This window comes from Camelus dromedarius, chromosome 32, assembly GCF_036321535.1.
Source record: "Camelus dromedarius isolate mCamDro1 chromosome 32, mCamDro1.pat, whole genome shotgun sequence".
In the NCBI taxonomy this organism is placed as follows: Eukaryota; Metazoa; Chordata; class Mammalia; order Artiodactyla; family Camelidae; genus Camelus; species Camelus dromedarius.
This window is the reverse complement of record NC_087467.1, coordinates 19,775,401-19,800,184: the sequence shown is the minus strand read 5'-3', so window position 1 is coordinate 19,800,184 and position 24,784 is coordinate 19,775,401. Positions and strand designations below refer to the sequence as shown.

The 24,784-nt window shown below is 48.4% G+C and overlaps 1 protein-coding gene across 1 annotated transcript in view; it reads left to right on the top strand.

The window, feature by feature from the left end:
- L3MBTL4 (L3MBTL histone methyl-lysine binding protein 4) overlaps nt 1–24,784 on the top strand; it is a 192,708-nt gene that overhangs the window by 162,655 nt on the left and 5,269 nt on the right. The window contains 1 exon segment of the mRNA XM_064481596.1: nt 24,546–24,715. Within this exon segment, the coding sequence (XP_064337666.1) occupies nt 24,546–24,715 (170 nt within the window).

Below are 24,784 nucleotides of genomic sequence, written 5' to 3'. Positions count from 1 at the left end.
TGAATTTTGAGAAGTACCTGTAGGAAATCTGTAGAGAGAGATGATCATATACTTTTTCTCCTTAGACTTTCTTTTTTAAGCAGCTTTTTGAAGTATAGTATAATTGGCTTCCAGTGTTGTGTTAGTTTCTGATATATACGTGCAGTGATTCAGAACATCACTCCCTGTGCTATACAGTAGGGCCTTGTTGTTCACTCAGTTTCTTTTTTTGTTCCTAGTGAATTTAAATTATGCAGTGTTTTATTTTGCTTTTTAATTTTTTTTCCATTTTTTTAATTGAAATGTAGTGAATCCCAATTTATCCCTTCCCACACACTTTCCCTCCTGGTTACCATGTTTGTTTTCTGTGTCTGAGAGTCTGTTTCTGTTTTGTAAATAAGTTCATTTGTGTCTTTTTTTTCTTTTTTAGATTCCACATTTAAGTGATATCATACGGTATTTTTCTTTTTCTTTCTGGCTTCACTGAGAATGACAATATCCAAGTCCATCCATGTTGCTGCAAATGGCATTATTTTATCCTTTTTTATGGCTGAATAGTGTTCCATCATATATATATATATACACACACACACACACAGACACACACATACACACACACACCCCCAACTTACTTTATCCAATCACCTGTCATTGGACATTTAGGTTGCTTCCATGTCTTGGCTACTGTATATAGTGCTGCTATAAACATTGAGGTACGTGTATATTTTCAGTGTTTCCTCACTTTCTGATATGAAGAAATTTCCTGTTACAAAACTACATGTGATTTTGGAATAAACTTCATTGTTAAGATATGTAATTTTTCACGCTAATTTATTCAGGATTTTGGCTTTGCTATTGATAAGCAAGAAAGGTCTGCAGTTTTCTTTGATGTGTATGGGCATGCAGTCTTTGTCAGATTTGGGTGTCAATATTATACTTGCTTCATGAAATGAATTTGGAAGTTTTCTCCTTTCCTGTACTCTGGAACACTTTTAAACAGCATGGAATCTCTTACTCACAAACGGTTTGGTAGGGATCCCCTCTGAAACCCCATAGACCTTTTTAAGTATACAGTTCAGTGACCTGGAGCTTTTCTGCCAGGAGTGAAGGGTGAGTAGGTGTTTAATACTATTTTCTATTTTTTAAAAAATCTGTTTAAATTTCCTATTTGCGCTGAGAGCAGTGTTGGTAAATTATATTTTCCCAGAAAATTATTCATTTAACCTGCTTTTCAAATGTATTTTCACAGAGTTGAACATGAGTAGTTTTTTTAAAATTTCCTCTGTTTCTGTGAGTATTGACCCCGTAGCATTTCTCATTTTCTATTACTATGTTTTTCTAAGTCCTGTACACATGATCTGATTGCTCTGAAATTTTCATGTATTCTTCCGAGATTTAACAAGACTTCTGTTTGTTCACATGGTCACCATTAGAACTTGTATACAACTTTTGGCTTTCTTTCTCTTCAAAGGACATTACCTACTTATTTCCTACAGAAAGCGATGAAAAAATTATCAGTGTTCTCCTCCCCTTCACACCAGATGTAATCGATAATATTACCTTAACTGACACGCACCTCTGTACTGTTACATGTGTGTCCTTCCATTACCTGATTTGTTGGCTGTAAGTGATGTCCATGGATGCACGGTTCTTGCACATCAAACAACCAGAGAACTTCCTCTCCTTCCTCCCTTATTCCCCTTCACCGTGGTCAGAGCACAGTCTCGCAAACCTGCCCCCGGTCCTCCTCTTTTCACTTTAGGTCTACAGGTAAACATAGTCACAGCTTGGCACCTGTCCTTTTACTGTGCTTTCTCTCTTCTCATCATCTCTTTAAGGAAGACTAACTGGAGACAGACTCCTTGTGCTCTTGCCTGTTCAAACTGTGCAGAGCCTGTGTATCTGAAGTACAGTTTGGTCAGACATAAAACCTTTCTTACACTTTCTTTCCTTGAGGGTGTTACAGATGTAGCTTCACTGTCTATGGTCTGTTTTTAATTTTATTGTGGTAAAATGTGCATAACACAAAATTTACCATTTCACCCATGTTTAAGTCCACAGTTCAGTGACATTAAATATATTCACATTGTGTGAGCATCACCACTGTCCACCTCCAAACTGAAGCCCTGTGCTCACTAAACTACAGCTCCCATCGTCCCCCTGAGCCCCAGGTAACCACTGCTCTGCTTTCTGACACTGTGAATTTGACTATTCTAGGTGTCTCCTATAAATAGAGGCACACAATATTTACCTGTTTTTGTCTGGCTTATTTCATTTAGTATAATGTCTTCAAGATGTGTCCATGTGGTAGCATGGATCAGAACTGCATCCCTGTCTAAGGCTAAGTCAGTCGGTCTGTGTGTGTGTACCACATTCATCCATCCATGGACCCTTACATTCATGTCATCTATGAACAGAGATAATTCTACTTCTTGCTTTCCAATTTAAGTGAGTTAGGAAATGTTCCTCCAATTTTTTGGAGAAGTTTGAGAAGAATTTGTGTCGTTCTTTCAGTGTTTGGTAGATTCACTAATGAAGCAATCCACGCCAGGGTTTTTGGGGTTTTGTTGTTTTTGTTTTTGTTGAGGAGTTCTTGATTACTGACTGACTCGGTGTCCCTCCTAGATTTATCAGGTTCTCCATTTCTTCTTCATTCAGTCTTCGTAGGCCTCGTCTCTCTAAGAACTCTAGCTGTCTTCACTTCGTCTGCGTTACCCGTTGGTGGGCGTGCAGCTGCTCGTAGGCCTCTCTTTTCATCCTTTCTGTTTCTGTAGAGTTGGTGGTAATGCCCCCACTTGAGTTTCTGATATCAGTAAGTTGAGTCTGCTTTCTCGGTTCATCTTTTCAATTTTGTTAGTTTTTTCAAAAAACCAACTCTTGGTTTTCACTGCCTTTTTCTGTTGTTTTTCTCTTCTCTATTTTATCTCCACTCTAATCTTTATTGTTTCCTTCCTTGTGCTAGCTTTGAGTTCAGTTTGTTCTTTTTCTAGTTCCTTAAGTTGTGAAGGCAGATTGTTGATTTGAGTTCTTTTTTTTTAATGCAAGCATTTACAGGCAACAGTTTTCCTCTTAGTACTGTCTCATTGAATTCCGTAAGTTTTGGTATGTTGTTTTCTTTTAAATTTGTATTGCTAAGGGACAAATACATTTTCTAATATTCCGTATGATTTCCTCTTTGACTCGCTGAGAGGGTGTGAGTTTTCCGGTTTTCCTGCTATTGCTGACATCCAGTTTTATCCTGTTGTTAGTCCACAAAGATTCTTTGTGTGATGCTTGTCTTCTAAAATCCACTGAGACGTAATTTGCAGTCTGACAGGCGGTCTGTCATAGAGAGTGTCCCACGTGCCCTTGAGAAGGCTGTGTGCTCTGCTGTTGGGTGCACTGTTCTGGGCACGTCTGTTACGTCTGGCTGGTATACTGTGTTGTTCAGATCCTCTGTTTCCTTAGTTATCTTCTTGCCTGGTGGTTCTGTCAGTTACTGAAAGTTGAGTATTCATGGCTCCAGCTGTCATTTTTAAACTGTCTATTTCTTTAATTTTGTCAATCTTTGCTTTGTGTATTTTGGGGGTCTCTTATTAGGTATGTAAATGTTTATATATAATTTAATGTATAATGTCCTTTTTCCTGTAACCTTTTTTGATTCTAAATCTCCTTTTTCAGGTAGTAAAATAGCAACCTCACTCTCTTCTTGTTACTATTTGCATGGAAGCTTTTCCCATCTTTTCACTTGCAAACTGTTTATGTCTTTGAATCTAAAATGAGTCTCTTATAGACAGCATAGATTTGGAACGTGGGTTTTTATTTATTCTGCCAACCTCTACTTTTTGATTGGAGAGTTTACTCATTTTGCATTTAAACTAATTACTGGTAATAAGGGGTTTACTTCTGCCGTTTGTTCTCTGTGCACCGTATAGGACTCCTGTCGCTCACTTACTGCATTATTGTACTGTTTTGTGTTTAGTGGATACTTTGTTGTGAAATGTTTTCATTCATTTTCATTTCCTTTTGTGTGTTCTCCATAGTTATTTTCTTTGCAGTTACCATGGGGATTACATTTAACATCATGAAGTTATAACATTCTAATGTGAATGTATAACAGCTTAACTTCATCAGGGTGCAGAAACTCTGCTTCCATGCGGCTCCATCCTCACCACCTTTCAGTTCAGCTACAACAAATCACAACTTTCTGGTTTGTGTCAAAAAATATGGACTGATAATTATTTTGATGCACTGGTCTTCTAACTCATGTAGGACATAAGAAGTAGAGTTACAAACCAAAGTAACGATTATACTTGTTTTAATATTTGTCTGTGTATTTATCTTTTCCGGGGAACTTTATCTTTTCATATGCCTTTGAGTTACTGTCTAGCATCCTTTCGTTTCAACTTGAAAGACACCCTTTAACATTCCTTGTGTGACCGGTATAGTGGTTCTCCTGTGAATGTGTTAATTTCTTCCTAAACTTTGAAAGACAGTTTTGCGAGATGTAAATGTTCTTCCTTGACAGTTTTTGTTTTTCACCCCGTTAAATATGTTGTCACACTGTCTTCTGGCCTGCAAGGCTCTTGCTGAGAAGTCCTCTGATGATCTTCCCGAGAATCGTTTGTACACGATGAGTTTCTTTTCTCAGTGCTTTTACGATTCTATCTTTGTCTTTCAACAGTTTGATTATAATGTGTCTCGATGTGAGTCTTTTAGACTTTATCCTACTTGGAATTCATTGACATTCTTGAATTTGTAGATCTATATCTTTCCTAAAATTTGGGAAGCTTTCATCCATTATTTCTCCAAATACTTCTTTCTCTCTTTCCCCTCCTCTTCCTCCCTCCCCCCCATCCCTCTCTCTCTTTGTCTTTTTTCTTTCTGGGGCCCCCACAATGCATATGTTGGTCTACTTGATGCTCTCCCATAGAGCCCTTAGACTTTGTTCACTTTTCTTCAGTCTTTTTTTTTCTTCTTCAGAACTTGATAATTTCAATTGTCTTGTCTTCAAGTTTACTCTTCCTTCTACCTGCTTAAATCTGTTTTTGAATTCCTTTAGTGAATTTTTCATTTATTATTATACTTTTCAGCTCTAGAATTCTTTTTAGCTTTTTAATGATTTGTCTCTTTATTGATATTTTTATTTCACTCATACATCATTTTCTTGACCTTCACATCTTCCTTTAGCTCTTTGAGCATCTTTAAGACAGTTATTTTAAAGTCTTTATCTAGTAAGTCTGCCATTTGGTCTTTCTTAGGGACAGTTTCTGTCTGTTTATTTTTTTCCTTTGAATGAGTCAGACTTTCTTGTTTCTTTGTATACCTTGTGATTTTGCTTTTGTTCGATACTGAATATTTGAATCTCATAATATGGTATCTCTGTTAATCAAATTTTTCCCTTCACCCAGAGTTTGCTGTTTTGTTTTTGTTTTTAATTGTTCTAAGGAATTTCTGTACTGGGGATCAGCCTGGTGTATAAACTTCATTTCTCAGGTCTCTTCTGAGCCACATCTTTCCCCAGGCATATGTAATGATTTTTTAAATTCTCCCTTACATGCAGTAGCTCTTGAATGCTCTAATCCTTAAATACCTGGCTCCCAAAAGGGGGGGGGGGGAGGTGAGGGGGTTGGGGGTTGGGAATGAAAGGAAAAAAAAATTAAGGCACTGTCTCTTTAAATACCCTAAAGCCACATCAGCCAGTGGGGGTCACAGTGGCAGCAGCTGCCTCTATGCCTACAGCTCTGCGGTCAGGAGCAGCCACCAGCACCCAGAACACAGGCCCCTGCCGCTGGGAGGGTAGGGTCCTCACTGCCCGCCCTGGTCCTGCAAGTCACATGCTAGCTGCCCCAGGCTTGTGGGCACAGCTGCCTGCCGTGGGGCTGAGCGTGGGGGTGGGGAGTCACTGCTGCACTGGGAGCCAAATTGACCAAAACTGACTGCGACTTACCATCCAACCCTCCCCGGGAAGCGGCAAGCCTGCAAATAGGCTCCAGAATCCCAGAATAGTCACATCAGACAGACTCCGCCAGTGCAGCTGCTGTCTAGAGAGGAAGAGGATTCCTGGCACTTCCTACTCACTGCCCCGCCTGCCATTCCTGGGCTGTTTGGGAAGGTTCTGAGGAGATGGCTGAGGCTCTCCTGGCTGCGCAGATGGTGGCGTATCTTTAAGCCACAGTATCTTGACCGAGATACATTCTTGGTAGCAGATTCTCATTCACCTGATGTGGCACATGGTGTCCCTTTCACTGTATAGATTCAAGTGTATTTAAGCACATTTAAGCTCAAACTATCCAGGAAAGGGTAGTTTTTATTCTATGTTTAAGTGTTTGTTTCATTTTTTTTTTTCTCAGACCCTAGTTATGCATTTGCTGGATCTCCTTCTCTACTCTTAAAGACTTTTTGTTTTACTTTGTCAGCGTTTCTCACTTGCCTTCCGTGCCCCTGCTCTGTGTTACCCAAGGTCTGTCCTCCCTTTCTGCTCCCCCCATTCATCCTCATCCCTGTTACGGTTTTACCTTTCCTTCCACTTGGTTTTGGGTTCTTCCTGTTACCTTGCTATCTCTCCCCCACATTAGTGCCTTTCTACTTTGTGTTCTTCATTCGTGGAGAGAATTGCTTCTCTCAGCTTTGTCTCGTGTTTCTAAATGCAAGTCAAAGCGTCCGATCCCTGTTCCTCCCCTCGGCGACATCATTGTTCCCGGGTGCATTTTAATCTAGAGTAGATTCTGCTGATCTCATCCACATTTTTCTCACGGCGTCTTTGCACACCAGCTGACCAATCCCTTTTCCTTTCATTTCAATCACTCACTGTTGATTGGGCTGGTTTTCCTGGAATGGCTATTCACACATGCCTGCAGAGTCACAGGGCTGGGCAGACCTCACGTCGGAAGGTTTCTCCCTCTTGCCTGATACTGACACAGCCTGAGCTGGCAGACAGCCCCTCCTTAAGGGCCCTCCAAGGAGGTAGACTGGGCTCTGGTAAAACATCCTCTGAGCCACTAGCAGACCCGTCACCCTTCCCTGCCGCTGCCCCACACCCTGGTGTTCCAGCCGGTTTCCTTCTGTATGGAAGAGAAAGGCTGTGTTTGTCTGCCCCTGAGAGCTCGCTGCACGTACTCCGGGCTTCTCCCTGGCACCGATCCTCTTCACTGGTCTGTTACTTGACACAACCGAGTCATTTAGGCTGCAGCACCGACCAGACCTGGCCACTGTCTGGCCAGAGAGTTTAGGGCCAGGGTGGGGACAGAGATTCAAGCAGGCTGAAATTTGGGGGCCAGGAAGATACCAGGGTTTTTCTGTTGCTGTTTTGTATCTTGGTTTTAATTTGTCTAATTTTTATTTCGTGAAGAGGGGCGAATTTCTCTATTTTAACTTATGAAAGGAAAACACAGCTCGGGCCAGACATCTTCGTGGTGCTTCTATTTCTATAATGCCTCCCACCCAAGTCAGTTTTTCCTCCCCATCCTTTAAATCCCCAGATGCCAGCATTCAAATTAGTTGAAATCAGGAGGGAAAAAGTAAAATGATTAAGAGCTCTGATGATCTGGGGATTTAAAAGATCCATGCATTTCGTATCAGTTATGCCCAAGTCCTACTTCTTACAAAGCTACTCCTGCTATGTGCATAAGTAACAGTCCAGTGCAGAACACAGGTTTAATCCAGAACTGTGGTACAGCTTGTGAAGATGAGGTAGTAACATGTTTGTGTTGAGGGGTGGGAGGGGTTTAAGGACGCTAGTCCGCATCTTCCACAGTAGGAAGTCAATAAATAGTATGTAAAACAGGAAAAAAATGAAAAACAAGCATTCCTGCCCCCTCAGCATTCCAGTGCCCCCTGCGAGCGCCCTGGTGCGTCCCAGATTCCTAGTCGTCAGTCCTGAAATGTATGTTTCATCATCTCCACTGACAGGAGTCCACAGCCGGCGGCACAGCCAGGCCCAGCCCCTTCCCATGGACACGCTTCCTGTGGCCTCCACTTTCTGGGTGCTGCAGTGGAGGGCAGGTGGGCAGGCCTGGACCCCCGTGTGTGCCCGAGGGGCTGCCCTGTGGCCCCAGGTTGTGCTTCTCATGGTGTTTAGCCCAGGCCTTTTTGATAAATGGGAGTTTCTACTTTCCTTTCACGGTGCTGAACTGCAAAATGCCTGAAACGGTGTTCCTTGGACTAAATGGAATCAAAGCACAGCCCCTCCCTTCCCAACTTCCCCGCCAGCCTCGGCCCCCTAGGCCGCATTTTCTTGTTCCTCGATCTCTGCTGGCATTTAACTGCCCTTGTTCTGACAGCAGCCAAGTCTGTGTTTTGAGTTCCCCGTCAGCTCTGTGCCTGTAGAATTGGGAGGCGCAGCCTTGATGACACAGGCGAGATGATGATTCAGCCTCAGTGAGGACGAGGGGCCAGGTTAGATGCACACGCAGACACACATGTAGACGCACATGCAGGTGCACATGGAGACACACAGATGCACATGCCGGTGCACACGGAGACACACAGATGCACATGCTGGTGCACATGGAGACACGTACAGACACACATGCAGGTGCACGTGGAGATGCACACGCAGACGCACACCCAGGTGCGTGGCTAGATTGCCTAAGAATGTATTTCCTTTGCCTTCTTGGCTGAATTCTGAGTCTCTCTTTTTCTCATTTTCATAAATAAGAAAGGCCATCTTGTCAATAACTTTTCAGAAACAACCTTTCTGTAATATGTTGAATTTTTTAAAAAACAAGTTTCAGGTTTGGCCTCCAGCCTTTACGCCCTGGGATGGGAGGGCTGGAGGCAGGTGGAGCACACGACAGTAGGGAGCTTGGGTTTAATCAGATTAGGGGAGCCCACTGCTGTTTTATTTGGAAGTTCTTGATGGCATCTTTATCATGCACATCCCTGCATGGCGTGGCCGCCCCTGCAGACAGCACAGATGGTGACTGTCAGCCCCGTGCATCAAAGCCGCACCCTCCCGGATGCAGCCATTCCCTCGGGCTGGTGTTCTGAACGTAGCGATTTTCCAACCATTTTGAAAATTAGCTTTAAATATACTTTTGAGAAACCGTATTTCTGGATGCCCCCTCTTCTGCTGATAACAAAGTCTCACTCAGACTGCTAAAGGGGGCCTGCTGTCAGTGTAGGGAACCTGACTTGTGGATGGTTCGTAAAGGCATATAAAGGTGTGACATCTAAATGTACAATAGGGTCATGATTTTTTTTACACAGAAGAGAAAGTGGACTATTTTGAGGCAATTCCAGAGAGCAGACCAGGGGCCAATGCATAAAAGTGCAAAAAGGTGATTTTACTTTACCTTAAGGGAAGCCCAGCTAGTGTGCGTGGCAGGGCCGTGACCTCGTGTAGGGTGATGCTGTTGCTGGAGGTGTCGGCTGGAAATCAGTCAGCTCCTGCATCCAGAGAAACCACAGGTCCCTTCCCCTCCCAGGGGCCAGCACCCAGTGTGAGCCCGCACTGCCCGGCTCCAGATCTCGCTCAACTTCAGAACCTGGGCCGACTCACCTGACCCTTCTCTGCCTCAGTTTCCTCCCCTCTAATGGGGATGGTAGTTTTGAGAAGTTGATATTTGGGAAAAAATTTTTTTAAACTTAGGACAGTGAGTAGCAGGTATAGAATAAGTGGCAGGTAGCTGTCTGTTAAATATAAATAAGGAAAATATTTTCTCAGGTGTCTGAGAGACACCAGGCTCTGTTCTGAGTGCCTCCTTTATGCTCGGCAATAAACAAAATGCAACAGGCCCAACCTCCACGCACCGCACGGCTGGTGCTGGGGAAGGAGGCAGGCAGGTGCCCAGCCTGTGGCCTGGAGAGAGCGTCTGTGACAGGACACTCAGGGTAGGCAGCTCCCAGCGGCATCCACATCCCGGGGGAAGGGCTGCTGGGGCCCAGGGACTGGGGAGGGAGAGAGATGGGGGAGTCTGGTTCCTGGAGGAGGGAGAGGCGTGAACCTGGGGCGCTGGTTCCCTGCTGCTGCAGAGCTTAGTGTTTGGAAAGGTCATGGGATTAGGGCCTGCCTGTGTGGCTCTGAAGGCTTTGCTTCTCGGGGCACATTCCTGAGACCTGTCACACAAGCATCACCTGAGAGCCTGTAGCAACGACGGGATCCCAGCTCCCCACCACCCGTTCTGCGTGACCGAGGTCCCCCCGAGATTCACTCGGACAGCAGAGCGTGGGAAGCTCTGTTCTAACTCTCACAGGGTCAAGCTGGGTGGGCGGGTGGGGTGGGTTGTGCGTTTGTCTACAGTGGTTTTATATACCTCAGGGTTCCAGTTGTCCTTGGTGGAGCAAACTCTTTTGAGGGCCTGTTAACGTAAGTTTCACTGTTTGGTTCTGGAGAGCACAGCTCAGTTACAGACAAGCAAGTACAGATTTCCCTCCACCGCTCAAAACGTGACGATTTTGCAGACACTGCTCGTGTTGTGTTCTGCAAACATTTACCCAGTTGTACTTACATTCAGGGTATTTGTTCTCACTCAGACATTGTCGTTTGGTATTTGTAGATCAGATCTGGTCACGCACGTGTTGATATGGCCAACACAGAGCTTTCATCAATTTTTAAATTCATTGCAGGCATTTAAAAATCAAGAGGTTTTCACACAGAAACCCAGACTTCTGGCTTCTCTTGAAAATCTGGCAGCCCTGGCCCACTTCCCTTTTGGCACCACAGGCTGGCTCTGGAGGGTCCTCTTCTGCAGGTGAAGAGTACTTGCCAGCTCAGCCCGTCCCACCCCCCTGGCCGTCCCCATGACTGTGCAGTCAGAGAAGCCAGGCAGCGTTGTCAGGTGCCAGAGCTGCCCTGCCTGGTGAGGTTTGCCCCATTAGTCACCTCCAGGATCTCCGGACAGAAGCAGTCCCCACCAGGGGCGAGGAGAGAACAGGGCTGGTGGGAGGATGGAGATGCAGCCCTAGGCCAGCGGCTCTCAGCCCTGGTGGCAGGAGCGTGTAAAGTACCAGAGCCCACTCCCCACCTGCAGCCCCAGAAAGTCTGACGCGCGCGCACGCACGCGCACACACACGCACACACACACACACACACGAATGGACAGGATTTACACTGCAGCCCTGTTACTGCGGACGCTGGTCAATCAGGACATGTGACTGTTCTGTCTCCTGGCCGCCGTTTGGCTTACTCATCTGTAGAAAACCAGAGCTGGCCAAGTAAGTACTGTGAGCAAGATTGCTTTAAGTGCTTTATAGAACCTAGACTTTCTTCCCTAAGGATTTAAATTCAGCTGCTGACTTGAGCTAGATATAAAATACATTCCGTTACAAAAACAAAAATCTGGAAGATACCAGGAGCACTGTGACATCAGACAGGCCCGCTGACAGTTGCAGAACTGCTGTTACGTCTGTTGTCACGCAGCCTAAAATTCGATCAGTTCTTTAATTACTTGAGAATAATGTTTATTACTGTTGAAATTCAGCCGTTTATGACACAGAAGTATTCATCCAAGGATGTCATTAGAGGGTGACTTCCTCTAACGTGGCCGCTTTAATAGAAACCCCCCACCCCGCCCGCAGCCTTCCCGACGTGCTGCGGTGCTTTGGCAAGTGAACTCTGCAGTTTCAGGCAGATTCCCTTGATTAGGGAGTCTAACAATCACCAGAGTAATTCATGCCATGACTTTATGCAAGAAATTTCATTATTTCTAATAGCTTACAGTGGTTTAACATTTTAATGTAATTATGCCTAATTATGTATCGTAATACACGTTGGCCAGGTTTTGGATCTGGGTCTAAGTAAAATACAGCTAATGGAAAATTTTCCTCGGTATTTTTTTTAAACAAGGAATTAAGTCCTGCAGGGAAACTGAATGCAAATCAACAAGCAGCCTCTTGCCAGGGAAAATATTGGTGTAATATATTTGAATGGCCTAGTTTATCAGCTTGCTTGGCTAAATCCACAAATCATACACTGCTTTGGAATTATTTCAGACTTGCTGTTTCTCACCTTTCCACTAACCTACTTTTAGTAATTTCTGTCCTGTTTTATGAACTCTAACCAAAAGGCAGTCTGGGAGAGGGAGATGTTGGGAGACAAAGATCAAATAATACAGTTTACTACGTGATCATTGAAGGGGGAGGAGGGTGGAAACTAATGCCCGGATGAGGCTGGGGTCTTGCCCACCTGTGCTGCCCGCTGGGAGCTGACCCCCAGATGGACAGAAGCAGCAGGACCAACGTGAGGCCCCTCCTGTGTGGCTCATCCACTGCACTAAATGGTGATGCACTTCTGCCGATGACACTGCCACCCTCTTGGGGCTGGTGGGAGGGCGGGCAGTGGAGGAGTGTTGAGATGACTGTGAATTTGTGAAGGCTTGACTTGCATCCTACTTTAGAGGGAGAAAAGCCCATTTTAGAGCATCCTCCGGTCCCTCTGTTCCCTTCCTCCTCCCCTCATGGCAGAGCCCTTGTCTCTCCCAGGGAAGTCAAGAAAGGCTGAGAGAAGGGGGGTTGCCTGGGGGCCGCTCAGACCCCTTCCCCACCCCAGCCCGGGAGGTACACCGGGGACGCTCACCTGCAAGGGCCCCGAGGTGTGTCACCTGGAGCCCGGCAGACAGACTCACTGGCCTCAGCAGAGGCACCAGCCTGCCCCTTCACGGGAAGAGATGCCCTTCTCCTTCACCTGGGAGTCACCTGCACCCTGGCTGGAAGGGAAGGGACCGTCCCCAGCACTGACCTAATGCTACCCACACATGCCATTTAGTCCCCTTTAATCCTGTGTCATTACTCCGTTTTCCAGTAGAAAGACCAGAGGCCCTGGGGCCGTTAGGCGTCCAGCAAAGTGCCCGCCGGGGATGCACAGTGAGCCCCTGGCTCTGTCCATGCATCTCGGGGTCACAGCCACCCTGACACAGCCCCCGCCAGAGGGTGGGCGCTCTCCCTCCCTCAGAACTGTTGGTTTTGCTTTTAGCAGAATCTCACAGTGCCTATTTTGAAATCTTTGCTGAAGGGCACATTGTAAAGTTTAGCAAAGGAAAAAAAACCCCTTACATCCACCAGAGGCGAGGAAGAGACATGAAGCCTTCCACTAGAGGCTCCTGGGGAATGTTTATTAAAGGTCACCTCGTCGGTGACGCTGCCGCGAACAGGGACACGTGAACGTGGTGAGATGAGAAAACAACATGAAATCAGTGGGAAGTGCTGTGGGCTGTGGGGGAGGCAGGGGCCTCCGCCCCTGCGGCTCTGTGACTGTGGGCCGGTCATGGCAGCCTCGTTTCTGACCCCGGGCTTCTCCCAAGACCGTGGAGCTCAGCTGCCCCAGCAGAGTGAGCCCGCTTCTCACTTCTTGTTCACCCGGTGCACCTGCTGGTCCCTAGTCCTGGGAGCAAGTCAGAGGCGCGCATCTCCCACACGCTTACTTTGTTCCCAGGGGAAGCGGCCATCCCGCCGACACAACTTTTGAGAATTGGCGGCTCTCTGACCCGGTCACACTCATTCACCAGACCGGAGCCAAGACTGAGGGACCACACCCCTTGGCTGCTGGCCACCCCGTGTGCAGTGTGCACTCAAAGTCGGCCCTCACCGTCCTTCCCTGACCCTCAGCGCCATCCATCGCCAACCCCGACCACAAGTTCTGTCCGTTGAGTTCGCCCATCTCCTGGTGCACGTCTGTAGTTACTCCATAAGCTGCTCTATTTTGTGTCCTCTACCCTGGTCTTAGGGGCTCTCAACTTGACCCCACAGATAGCATACTTCAAGGCCTAACTCCTACCTCCCGGGTAGGTAAGCAGCTTCCGCAGGACTTTCCCTGGACCTTCGTCTCCAGACCAGTTTTTGCCTGGTGTTGCTGACACTCCTCCATGACTTCAATGCCCGTCCGTCCCTTAACAAAGGCAGTGTGACGCAGAGGTCACGGGCACAGGCCCAACGGCCCAGTTGTGAGCCGCTTCCTAGCAGGTTTCTTAGGCCAGTTCCATTCTCTCTTCGTGCCTTAAAACAGCCTGGCACGTAGTAAGCGTTGACCCAGAGCGGGTGGGTCAGAGGGAAGGACAGATTTTACCAGTTCAGAGCAGAAGGAGCCGAGTGAACCCACCCGGTGTCTGACAGCACAGTCCTCACCTGCAGCTCGGCCGCCCGCCCGGGGCGGTTTCGTTTCCACCTTCGCTGAGCTCCGCCTCCCGGTCCCCACTGGCTCCCCAGTGTCGTCTGTCACATCATTGCCTTTGCTTCGATCTGTTGTTTTTCCCTGCCCATATCTCATTTCTCCTTTGTGTCTTCGCTTGTCTGCCCAGCTCTCTCGTTTGAACTTTGAGTGGATAAGAGCTTTTTACCTAAATTTCAGAGCCATTTGTAAATAGGCGGCTTCATTTCAGCCAGCAGGTAAAAGCTTTCGTTAAATCGCTTCTTCCCATGGTGCTGTTATCTGGAAAGGAAAAGCCGAGAAGCGTGCTTTCCTGGTCGTTAAGGAAGCAGAGCCTGAGGCCCAGCCAGCAGTCCTATTCTCTACCTAGAATTGACTGATATGATTTGGGCCAGTAATCTACAGCTGTAAAATTGTTTTCTTCTGAGGAAAAATGCTCCTAAAGACACCTAGATCATTACCCACGATTCAGAAAAGCCAAAGTTCAAAAATAATTCAGATACAAGGTTGAGATGCACTCTGAATGCAAGTTGTTTTAGCCTTTCGGTTAATTTTCTCCCCAAGGAAGAAATGGGAACATGAGCAACAGTAGCCAATCTTGGAAAGAATAATCTGTTAAGATGAGGGATGGGGGACCCCCTGGAGTCTCCCCTTCCTGTTCTAAAGTCTGAAATGCAGTTGCCTCTGAAATGCTTTGAAAGCCATTTTCCCCCAAATAGTCAGTTACATGGAGGATGTCTGGTGTGGTTACAGTCACATAATTGAGTGTGTTTAGCGGTTTCTTTGGAGTTATGTTCATCCGTTTCGGCTTCCACTTTGAATGACATCAAAATGGAAACCTCTGGAAAGAGGAGGCCATGAAATTGACTGAAGAACAGCCATTTTGGGTGGTTTATAAAAGTGGCAGCAACAGATCTGAGTGGGGGCTGTTCTAAAACAAGGTGGAGCTCGGTGGTGGGATCCAGCAGTGCTGTCACCCGGTAGACTTGCGGCCACAGTCATTTATCCTCACTTCCCCGAACTGTGACACTGGTGGTGAGATTCAATGGTCTTGCTGTTCGAGTTAGGATAAAACTGGACACTGTGCAGCCTCACTGTGTCACTGAGGAATGTCCGACGCGAGGACACTGGCCGTGGGGAGAACCGGACAGAGGGGAGCTTGCACGTTCTGAGCGTGCGCAGGTTATCTGGGGAGGAGGAGGGGTCGTCTGGCCCGAGAAGCTCGCTGCTTGACGTTTATTCAGGCACATTGTCCATCACTGCCACTCTGTCACCACTCAGTTGTCTTCTCAGTGTTTTCTGTTTCAAACGGCTTATTAGCAGCTCTGCAGAGTGTTTCTGGATACCACCCGTCACAACAGGCAGAGTTCCGGGAGTGCTGACCGCTCACCGGAGCCCACACTCACCTCTGCTGCAGTTCTCTTCATTTCTCATACAGCTGGGTTTCCTTAACCCGCGCCCACCCGCACAGACACCACGTCCCAGCAGCTTGCCTCTTACAGCGGGTCTCTGAGAGTCGGACTCCGTCATTTCACGTGTCGGTTCCCAGCTTCTTTAGTTCATCAGCCGTGAGCTGGTGACCGTGCGACTGGACAGCCCATCAGCATTGGTCCGTAGGACGCAGCCTCCTTCACTCCCAAGGCATCGTCGGGTGGAAGGCAGCCTTTAGGAGAAAATGACCGATCCCAGGTGCAGTTACTGTCAGCAGAGGCATGGAGCTGGGTTTTGTGTACGAGGGTCATTTACTTGAGAAAGAGGTTGACCCCATCCTTACAAGGACAGCACCCCCTTTGTGTGGGAAGCGAGGCTTTGGTTTACAACAGTCTCCCTCTGGTACAGGCAACTCAGGCTCCCGATCAGAGTCCTGTCAGTTTTCCACGTCCTGAAGTAAGAGATCCAAGGACACTGTCACCTCTCTGCTGAGGTGCTGGAGCCTCAGCCCATTTCTTCAATTGCCACTTGGATGTTACTTTAATTTCTGATATGATGGGTTTGGAATAGTTACTTATAAGTTACCTGTAAATAGTTGCTGAATAGGTACTTTTACTAATACCCATAAATTTATGTATGTAATATATAATTTTCAAATTGTGTATCTTGTGATATATAATCACATAAATGGAAGACAATAATCAATTTAATATTAATTCTTTAATTATAGAATTCATTATATAGTTAATAATAATAATTGCAGGACAGATCATACTGTCTCATTTCCTCACATTCCTCCCTCTCTACACATGCCTGTGGTAAATACCACAACTGTGAGCCAATCTCTTGTACTTTTTAAAAATGGAAATTAGGCAGCCTGCCACTGTGGCGAGAGCCTCCACTGTGGCAGGCAGGCCGGGGGTGTAAAATCGGCATCTAGGTGAGGTGCGCCTGCGAACACAGCAGGGCCGTGCACGTGGTTCCTCTGTGTGGCAGTTTATTCCGGTTAGTTTTTAAAACAGCAAAGCCACGGCTTTTCCATCTGTGCTTTCTCGGAGCACGCGGCAGGCTGGGTGCGGGGCAGACTCTGCGGCCTGGGTCCCGCTGCTCCCGTCCCTGGTCCTAGTTCTGGCTTCCACGTGGAGTTCTGACAAAGGATGCGAGTTTCTGGCTAGAGACCGTGCGTCAGGCCAGTGGATGTTCTTGCCTCCTGTGCTGACGTATCAAAAACAGCCTCTGTCCACAGCTCGGCCGGCCTGGGAAGGCAGCTCTGCACACAGAACCCAGCGGGCAAGGCACGGAGGAGAGGCAGCTCAGGGCAGGCTCTCTGGGCACGAGGGAGGCAGCCGCGGGGCGGGGGTGCCTGGGTGGTGGACGCAGCTGGACGCTTGCTGTTCAGATGGAGGAGGAAATGCAGAGTGCTGTGGCCCGTCAGATGCCCTTCATCAGCTCTCTGCCTCGCCAGTTGGTTTTAATTCGTGCCAGGTACTTGCTCCTAAGTATGGAGAGATTGCATGTTTGATCTAACTCCAGAAAAAGGAGTTTTCTCAAAGGTTAATATAGCATTTCTTTTTATAATTCTAATATTTTTGAAGGAAAAAGCTGATACCAATAAAATACCAAAATTCTTTATTTCTTATAACAAGGGAAATTGGCCTTAATATTGTTTGGTTTGCCCGTCCATCTTCCAATCTTGGCTGCCCACTGTGCTTCCTGTAATTAGCAGTTGAGACAGGCCAAGGAGCCCAGCAGACACTTAGGGGTAAAACGCGTGATCTCTGTGTGCAGGGAATCAGGCAGGAAGGTGCTGGCAGAGCTCTCCGAAGCCCAGGGGTCCGGGAGCCCTGGGCTCATTCCAGTGTGTGTTGGTCAGTCTGAGTGCTCCTGGCGGGTAGGCTGGGTGTCACCATGAGCCCCAGAAACCCTGGCATCCTCCCCGTTTGGCCTGGGGATGCTCTGATCAGGCCAAGCACCCACGGACCCCTTGTTCCGACAGTGTGGCCTCCAGAAGAGGGCAGGCCAGGGAACGGGCAGGCACGGCCAGGAAAGCATCGCTCATGGCATGTCCATGAGCAGGGGGCAGAAGGCAGTCAGCTTCCCAACAGGCAGGAAGTATCCGTTCTTCTGCCCCGTCTCACGACTTCCGCCTCCCTTGTCACTTGTCAACAAACAGCTATGGGGCGGGGGCGCGTCCTGGTGTGCTGGAGAAACGGCACGTGGCGTCTGCCCCCAGAGGTCAGCCCAGAGGTTTTAAGCTTTGTACTCAGACTAGTGCACTGGCCTCCCAGCCTCCACAAGACCAGAGCCCAGGGAGCTCAGAGCCTGGCTGGCATGGGCCTCGCTGGGCTGACAGCCAAGGAGGGGCCTGCACACTGCCGTCAACTCAGAGGGTTTTGCCTCAAAGCCCTCTGCCTCCAGGATGTGTTGGTCCTTCCAGTCCGGCACTGCCATCCACCGCTGACTTAGTTCCTTCACACACAGTGCTGCTTTCATCTGTCACACTCACACATGTGCAAAGACGGCAGCGACCTCCTTCCTTTTGTGATCCTGACCCAACGTGATTTGCGCTTCCGTCCCTGCACGGGGAGGCGGCAGGACGGCCCCGGATGGGGAGGGGGCGCCCTCCTGGGGAAGAGCGAGTCCAGTTCTCTGTCAAGTTGCCGCTAGTGTTCATTCCATTGTGGTCTCACCTTGACAACTGAGAAGCAGCCTTGCAGAGGATGGAAGAGACACGCTGGGGGAGGGGGCACGCTGGGCGAGACGGCGGCAGTATTCCATCTGAAGAACTTCATGATCGATGTCCCAAGCTGTGTGAAGCCGCTATTAAACTAAAAGGTCAGCCTTTAGCCTCAAAGACTAGGTGGCACTGAAGTCTTTTCTTGGATGACTAATGTGTCAAAAGTTAACATGGATTTTTCTGCACTTTTGTTAAAGTCAAACCAGGCACTCTCTGCTTCTCAAGTATGAAAGTGAGGGGCTAGTTGCATCGCAGTTTCCAGCCTGCTCAGTCATGAGTGTGTTTGGCCAACAAGAGCCCGCAGGACGGAACGTGGCCGTGTGCACCGGCACAGACTGAGTCGGCACGTGCCCTGCATTTCTCTTCGGTGAAACCCCTCAGACGGCCCGGCAGTCCGTTGGCATTAAGCACCTGTCCTGGGAGGTGCACAGGTGTGGACCCTCCAGGCCAGGGACACCAAGGAATTGGGTATTGGGACCGCTTGCAATTTTGTCATTTTGCTTCCTTCTCTTAGGAGTGGAGAGCTTGTGGAATTCCTGTCCCCTTCATTGAAGAGGGGACTTGTGAAATGGCCTGTTTTTAGTGGGATTAAGTCACTCAAGGCCCAGCCATGCCGCCTCTGGTGACTCACTGCTTCAGTTTTGCTGTGTGAGCCTTTGTGAAGAAACAGCTGTATTTGCAAAGAGCATTTCCATAAAGGATGCTTTTCGTCCGTGGGGGCTGAGCAGGAGTAGGAAGGATGAGAGAGAAGGGCAGAGGAGAAACCAGGGACCTGCTTCCATGTTATTTTCAGAAATTAAAATCATTTAGTCTCTGAATACCTTTCTTAGGTCTAAATTCTGGAAACAGACTCTGCAGATGCCACGGGTCTGTTCGGTCATTTCACCCAAAGGCAGCCCCCGAGTCACATATGACTGTGCACGGACTTGGGCAAGTCGGCCCGCACCTGGCTGGGGTTTTCTGCTCAAGGGCAGGTGGTATGTAGCATTGAGACATACGTCTCGTCAAAGAGTCGGTTGGATTCCAAGCAAGTTGTTGCCTCTGCAGGAAAAGACTTCATGCTTTTTGCGATGGAACTGTTTGTCCCCTCCCGTCCTAACGTGCCTGAGGGGCTCGGGTCCCAGGCAAGCCGTGATGCTCTAGGCAGAGCCCCCTTATGTCCTGGAGCTGGACACAGAGTTGAATGTGCCGGCCACAGGAATTTGAGAGTGTCCTTTGACTGAAATCATTAAACACTCTGTTGTATTTTTTAAGGCACAAAACCCCAAAGAAACACCCAGTGAGAGAAAAATAGTAGCAAAAATCTTCCAACCAAACTCTTCTACAAATGGCAAACCACTGAGGTGAGAAGCATTGCACACTTTTCTGAAAGGGGGGAAGTATCTTAAGTGTAGGCATAGCTTTATTTATTGTCACTCACACATTAGTGTTGGAGGCAAGGCCAGGATTACACATCCATTTCATTTTCTGATGCAAAAGGCATTTTGATTAATTAAAATATCAGAACCTCCAGTGGCAGGGCTGCGTTTGCAGCCTGAGTTTTCTTGGCTGTTTTAGGGGAGCTGGGCCTCATGGATGAAATGCGGGGCCCAGTTAGAGACCCTTACTGCCCTCTTCATGGTGGACATCCTTTCCCAACCGAGAAGCCTCCATGGATTCAAAGTGTCCCCAGATAGAAAAATCTGATGCTTCTGATTTTATGAGTGTAGTTTGTGCGGGCAGCGTACACCTGCGTCACAGGCTCTGCTCTTTAACTGCTTGGCCATCAAGTGATGGGAATTGTGCTAGGCTTGATAAGACGTTCAGATCAGTGTGTTCCTATCTGATTTAAAAAATGTATGCAAGGTTTTAAGTAGGTATTTTCAAGAGGCGAATTTTATGCACAAAATTTAAACTAATGCATACCACCCCCCATTCTAAAGCCTGTCTAGAGCCACAGAATTTCAAAGCTGGCAGGTGTGCACACGTGAACGGGGCAGTTGTGGCCACATGCGAATCAGCACAGATGCCCCTCCCTGCCGCAGCCAGGGGACCCGCGCTCACCAGGACCCTGCAGGTGATTCTGGTGACCCTGGGGTGTGAAATCCAAACATGGCCCTAAAGATCCTGAGCGTCGGTATGACTTTCAGCTTTCACAGGCGTTACACAGGCACTTCTAGCCACCCTGGCTTTGAAATTTTGTAAGTCCGTACGTTCACTATTGTTACAACTTAAAATACCTTTTTTTTTTTTTAACTGAAGTATAGTTGATTTACAGAGTTGTGTTTCTGGTGTACAGTGTAGTGATTCAGTTATACGTATCTATGTTCTTTCCAGATTCTTTTTCAGTGTAGGTTATTACAAGCTGTTGAATAGTTCCCGGAGCTTACAGTAGGACCTTGTGTATGTGTTTTATGCACAGCAGTTGTATCTGCTGATCCCAAACTGTATCTTGTAACAATATAGCGGTCCTGCTTCGTCCCAGTTTTTGCTTTCCACCGTTTCGGTTACCTGTAGTTGACTGTGGTCCAAAAATATTAAGTGGAAAATTCTAGAAATAGACAATTCACAAGTTCTTAACTGGGTGCTGTTCCCACTGTCCGCTCCCCCAAGACCCGACTCATCCCTCCACCCCGAGCATCCCGCCCTTTGGTCGCTCGGTAGCCCTCGGTTATCAGATCCGCCACCGTGTTATGCAGGGTCTGCGTTCAAGTGACCCTTACTTCACTGAATCTTGGCCCCAGGCAGAAGATACTGACGCTGGCGACTGGGACGTGCCACAAAGAAATCTTATAAAGTGCTTCCTTTAAGTGGAAGGGTGAAAGTTCTCGACTTAATAAGGAAAGAAAAGAAGTTGTATGCTGAGACTGCTTATAAGATCTCTGGTAAGAACAAATCTCCTATCCTTGAAATTGTGAAGAAGGAAAAAAAATTTGTTCTAGTTTTGCTCTCGCACCTCAAAGTGCAAAAGTTAAGGCCACAGGGCTTGATAAGTGCTCAGTTGAGACGGAAAAGACATTAAATTTGGACAGTATGATATTTTGAGAGAGAAAGACCATATTTACATAACTTGTATTACAGTATATTTTTATAATTGTTGTAGTTCATTGCTATTGCTGTTAATCTCACATTGTGCCTAACTTATAAATTAAACTTCACCCTAGGTACGCATGTACGGGGCGGGGGAACATAGTGCACATAGGGCTCGGTACTATCCCCCGTGTCAGGCATCCGCTGGGGGCTCGGGACGTGTCCCCCACGGCTCCGAGGTCTGCTGTATTGCAGCATCTAAAATGCACTGAACACGTACGTGCTGGGAGTCGTTCTAATCCCAGCAACTCAGGGAGGTGTAACTACTGTCATTACTCCACTTTAAAGATGAAAAACCTCAATACATAGGAGTTACACGTCTCACCCAAGGCCACTCAGCAGCTGCCTAGGACCAGGATTCACAGCCAGGTGGGCTGGGGACCCACCCTTCCCCTGATGCCACAGTCCTCTCTCAGCTGGAACTGAGGACCCCACCCCAAATCCGTCAGCTGTGGAGGAAAATCAGAGCTGGGAAATGCTACAAAGAAGGCAAAACAGCCACCATGAAACACTCTCCAAAATGTTTTCTCTGTCTCATGTGACTCCCGGAGGATTGGTCTTGCGTTGTGTTAACTTTGAACAATGCAAGTTCCCTGGTAGAGCGGCAGCCCTGACCTCAGGGGCTCAGAGTAGCACCTGTCACTGGATGCTCGGTTGCCGTGTTCTCCCACGGACACACATCTCTTCCCCGCCCGCCAGCTCCACACGGTAGGCACTGTCAGCTCCAGCTGCGTCTTGGTGGTGGCAGGCTGGTTACTGCGAACTCCCTGCTCAGGGCCGCCCACCCTAACCCAACTCATGTATTTTGGAGCAGGAAAACTCAACTTTCTGACTTTCCGTCTCACACTGTAAAGCCCGCAACAGCAGAAACGTGACCTGCGGTCAGCGCGTAACTGGCACGCCTCCCCCAAGCCCGAAGTTGCCAACACACAAAGAGCCTGCATGCCCCGCAGCCCGCTCCTCCGGCATCCCGAGCCCCTCCCCGCTGAGCTCTGCTCAGCCCTCCGCACGTCCAGCCTCCACCGTCTTTCAAACAAACAGATTGATTTAATGGGGACACAGATGGAATTGAAAAGCTGCTGAGAGCGTAAAGCTGCCTGGGTTCAAGTGTGCGACACCAGGCTGGGCTCCCTCCCTCCCCGGAGTTGTGACCTGAAGGCGATCTCACTACCTGGGCCAACCGAGCCCGCATCCTTCAGGGCGAGAGCCAGGAGGAGCCTAGTGCTCCCCAGAGCTGCCAGCCACGCCGCCGGTTTACTTCCAGGTGGACGCCTCAGCGCCCGAGGCAGTCTGCTTCCAGAGTCCCGTGCAGGGTGGGAAGCGCTCCTGCCGGGCAGCGCAGTGGGGTTCTTTTATATCTTGAAGGCCTGCAGCCTTGACTTGCGAATCACAGGAATGTGATCACCATCACATCTCCATTCCTCCGAAACATATGACTCACTCCTTGTGTCTTTTCAGAGTTCTGTATGTCTCCCAAACTACACACAATTGATTTACCCTGGGCCCGGGTTTGAGATGCAGACTGCTTTGCTTTTTAAGCCCACGCTGTTCCAGCAAAAGCAACCGACTGATGCGGGGATTCTTTTCCAGAATAAAGCCCAGCTTTGGCTCAGGTCTTAATCCCTGAGAGCACAGGGCTTTAACTCCTGGCTTCCCAGGAGAGCCCTCGCGAGTGCGTGGCCAGGCCCGCAGACCTGCCCTGTGACGCGTGCACCCTGGGTTTCCAGGGCTGGCTTTGTGCATGTTCCTGTCCAACCTGACAGCTTCATTACGAATATTCGCATTTGTAAACGTACTGGCTTTCTGAAGATGTGGTTTCCCTTCCAAACCGGCAGCCTTGCAGACTGTTGGCTGAACCACACGGAGGAGATAACCTATTTACATACTAAAAAGGTCAGTGCTGGACAGTCAGCATTGAGAGATGAATTTACTGCTGTTTGCAACTGGAGCATAAGAATTTGGGAGAAAGCTGCAATCTTGCTGTCTCTCTACCTGTGAGACAGCACGCCTGGGCCGCTGCGCAGGCTGGCTGTGCCCAGCAGTCGGGCGGTGAGCGACGGGCTCCTTTATGGTTCAGAGCCTCTCTGGTCGCTCACCAGGCAGTGATTCTGTGTGCGTGCAAAGTGCAGGTCAGCCTCCCCTGCTGAAAACTGTAATTAACTTGAGGTGGAAATATTTGCATAATAGCTCTTCAGATGTCGTTAGTGAAACACAGACCTCCATAACTAACTTTAAATTCTGTGGTTACTGCTTACTGAACCTGGCATTTACATTAGAAAAGGTAGACCTTTAGAGGGCTTTAAACATTTTCTTTTGTGGTCTTTCAGAAATCTTTTAAAATATCAACAGCTTTATTTGGCTAACATGTGTTGAAAGTATCTTAAAAGATGTCATTGTGAAGGTACAGGTTTTCTCTGAAATCTCTATAGTGGTTTTGCCCCTTAACCATTTGTACAGCCAAAGCAAAATAATTAGAGAATTGAGATCCACGTTCCCACCTGAATGTCAGGATGTCACAGAAGACTGTAACGTCCTGCTTGAAGGTGGAAACTAGTTCAGAAAGCCTGGGAGAGGTGGGCAGACGTGAAGTCTTACTCCTTGGTGACCAGCAGCCAGTATGGGGCAAGACGGGCTCTTTGAGCCTTAGGACCACGGCCCACTCTCTGCTCCCCAGGGAGGGCCCATTTAAGAGTCTGGGCCATGCTGCCAGCTCTCAGCTGTGGCTGTTTCCCCAAGCCCAGTGAGGCCACTGTGTCTCATGGGGACCTACAGCGGCAGCTGCCCCCAGGTTCTCCCAGGACCCTGTGTTGATCCCACTTTCGGTGTGCCCCAGGGAACCCTGGAAGCCAGATGTGGCCCCGGGCCATTGTGACAGATGCAGTGGCTTCCAGGGAGGAACCACGCTCTGTCTCTGCACCTCTGGGTGGCTGGTGTGCGATCCACTTACAGCCATGTTCCACAAGGCTCTGCACTTGCTCCGACTTCTGACCCAGGGAGAGAGGCCAGTGGCAGTGACCAGCTGGCTCTTCATTGGCATCAGTGTGTCACAGAGATTACCAAACCTGCTCATTAGCAAATAGCCAGTCTCGGTGACTGAATAACACGTTTCTCACGACCATTGTTTGAGAGAGCAGCGGTGTCGCCGTGCTTGGGGACGCCTCCTGGCAGAGACGCCATCTGCCCAGGGTTCCGCCGTGTCTGACCCCGGCCCCAGTGGAGGGGGCGCTGGCCAGCTGCCGCCTCAACCCAGCGCTGCCTCCCTTGCAGAGCACTCGGCCCAACTGACCCAGCAGGTGCTGCACCTGTCCGTCTTCACGTCGGCCCTGTTGGCCCAGCCTTTCCGGGTCCTTCCCCTTGGCCGCGAGCAGCACCGCAAGCTACTCCCAGGCGTGGCCGATGTCCGGGCTGGCGAGGTGGCCCAGTGGACAGTGGACAAGGTGAGCAGCTGCTCTGGGTCCCTGGGATGGATGCTCAAATTCCAGAGCCACACTGCAGGGAGGAAGGTA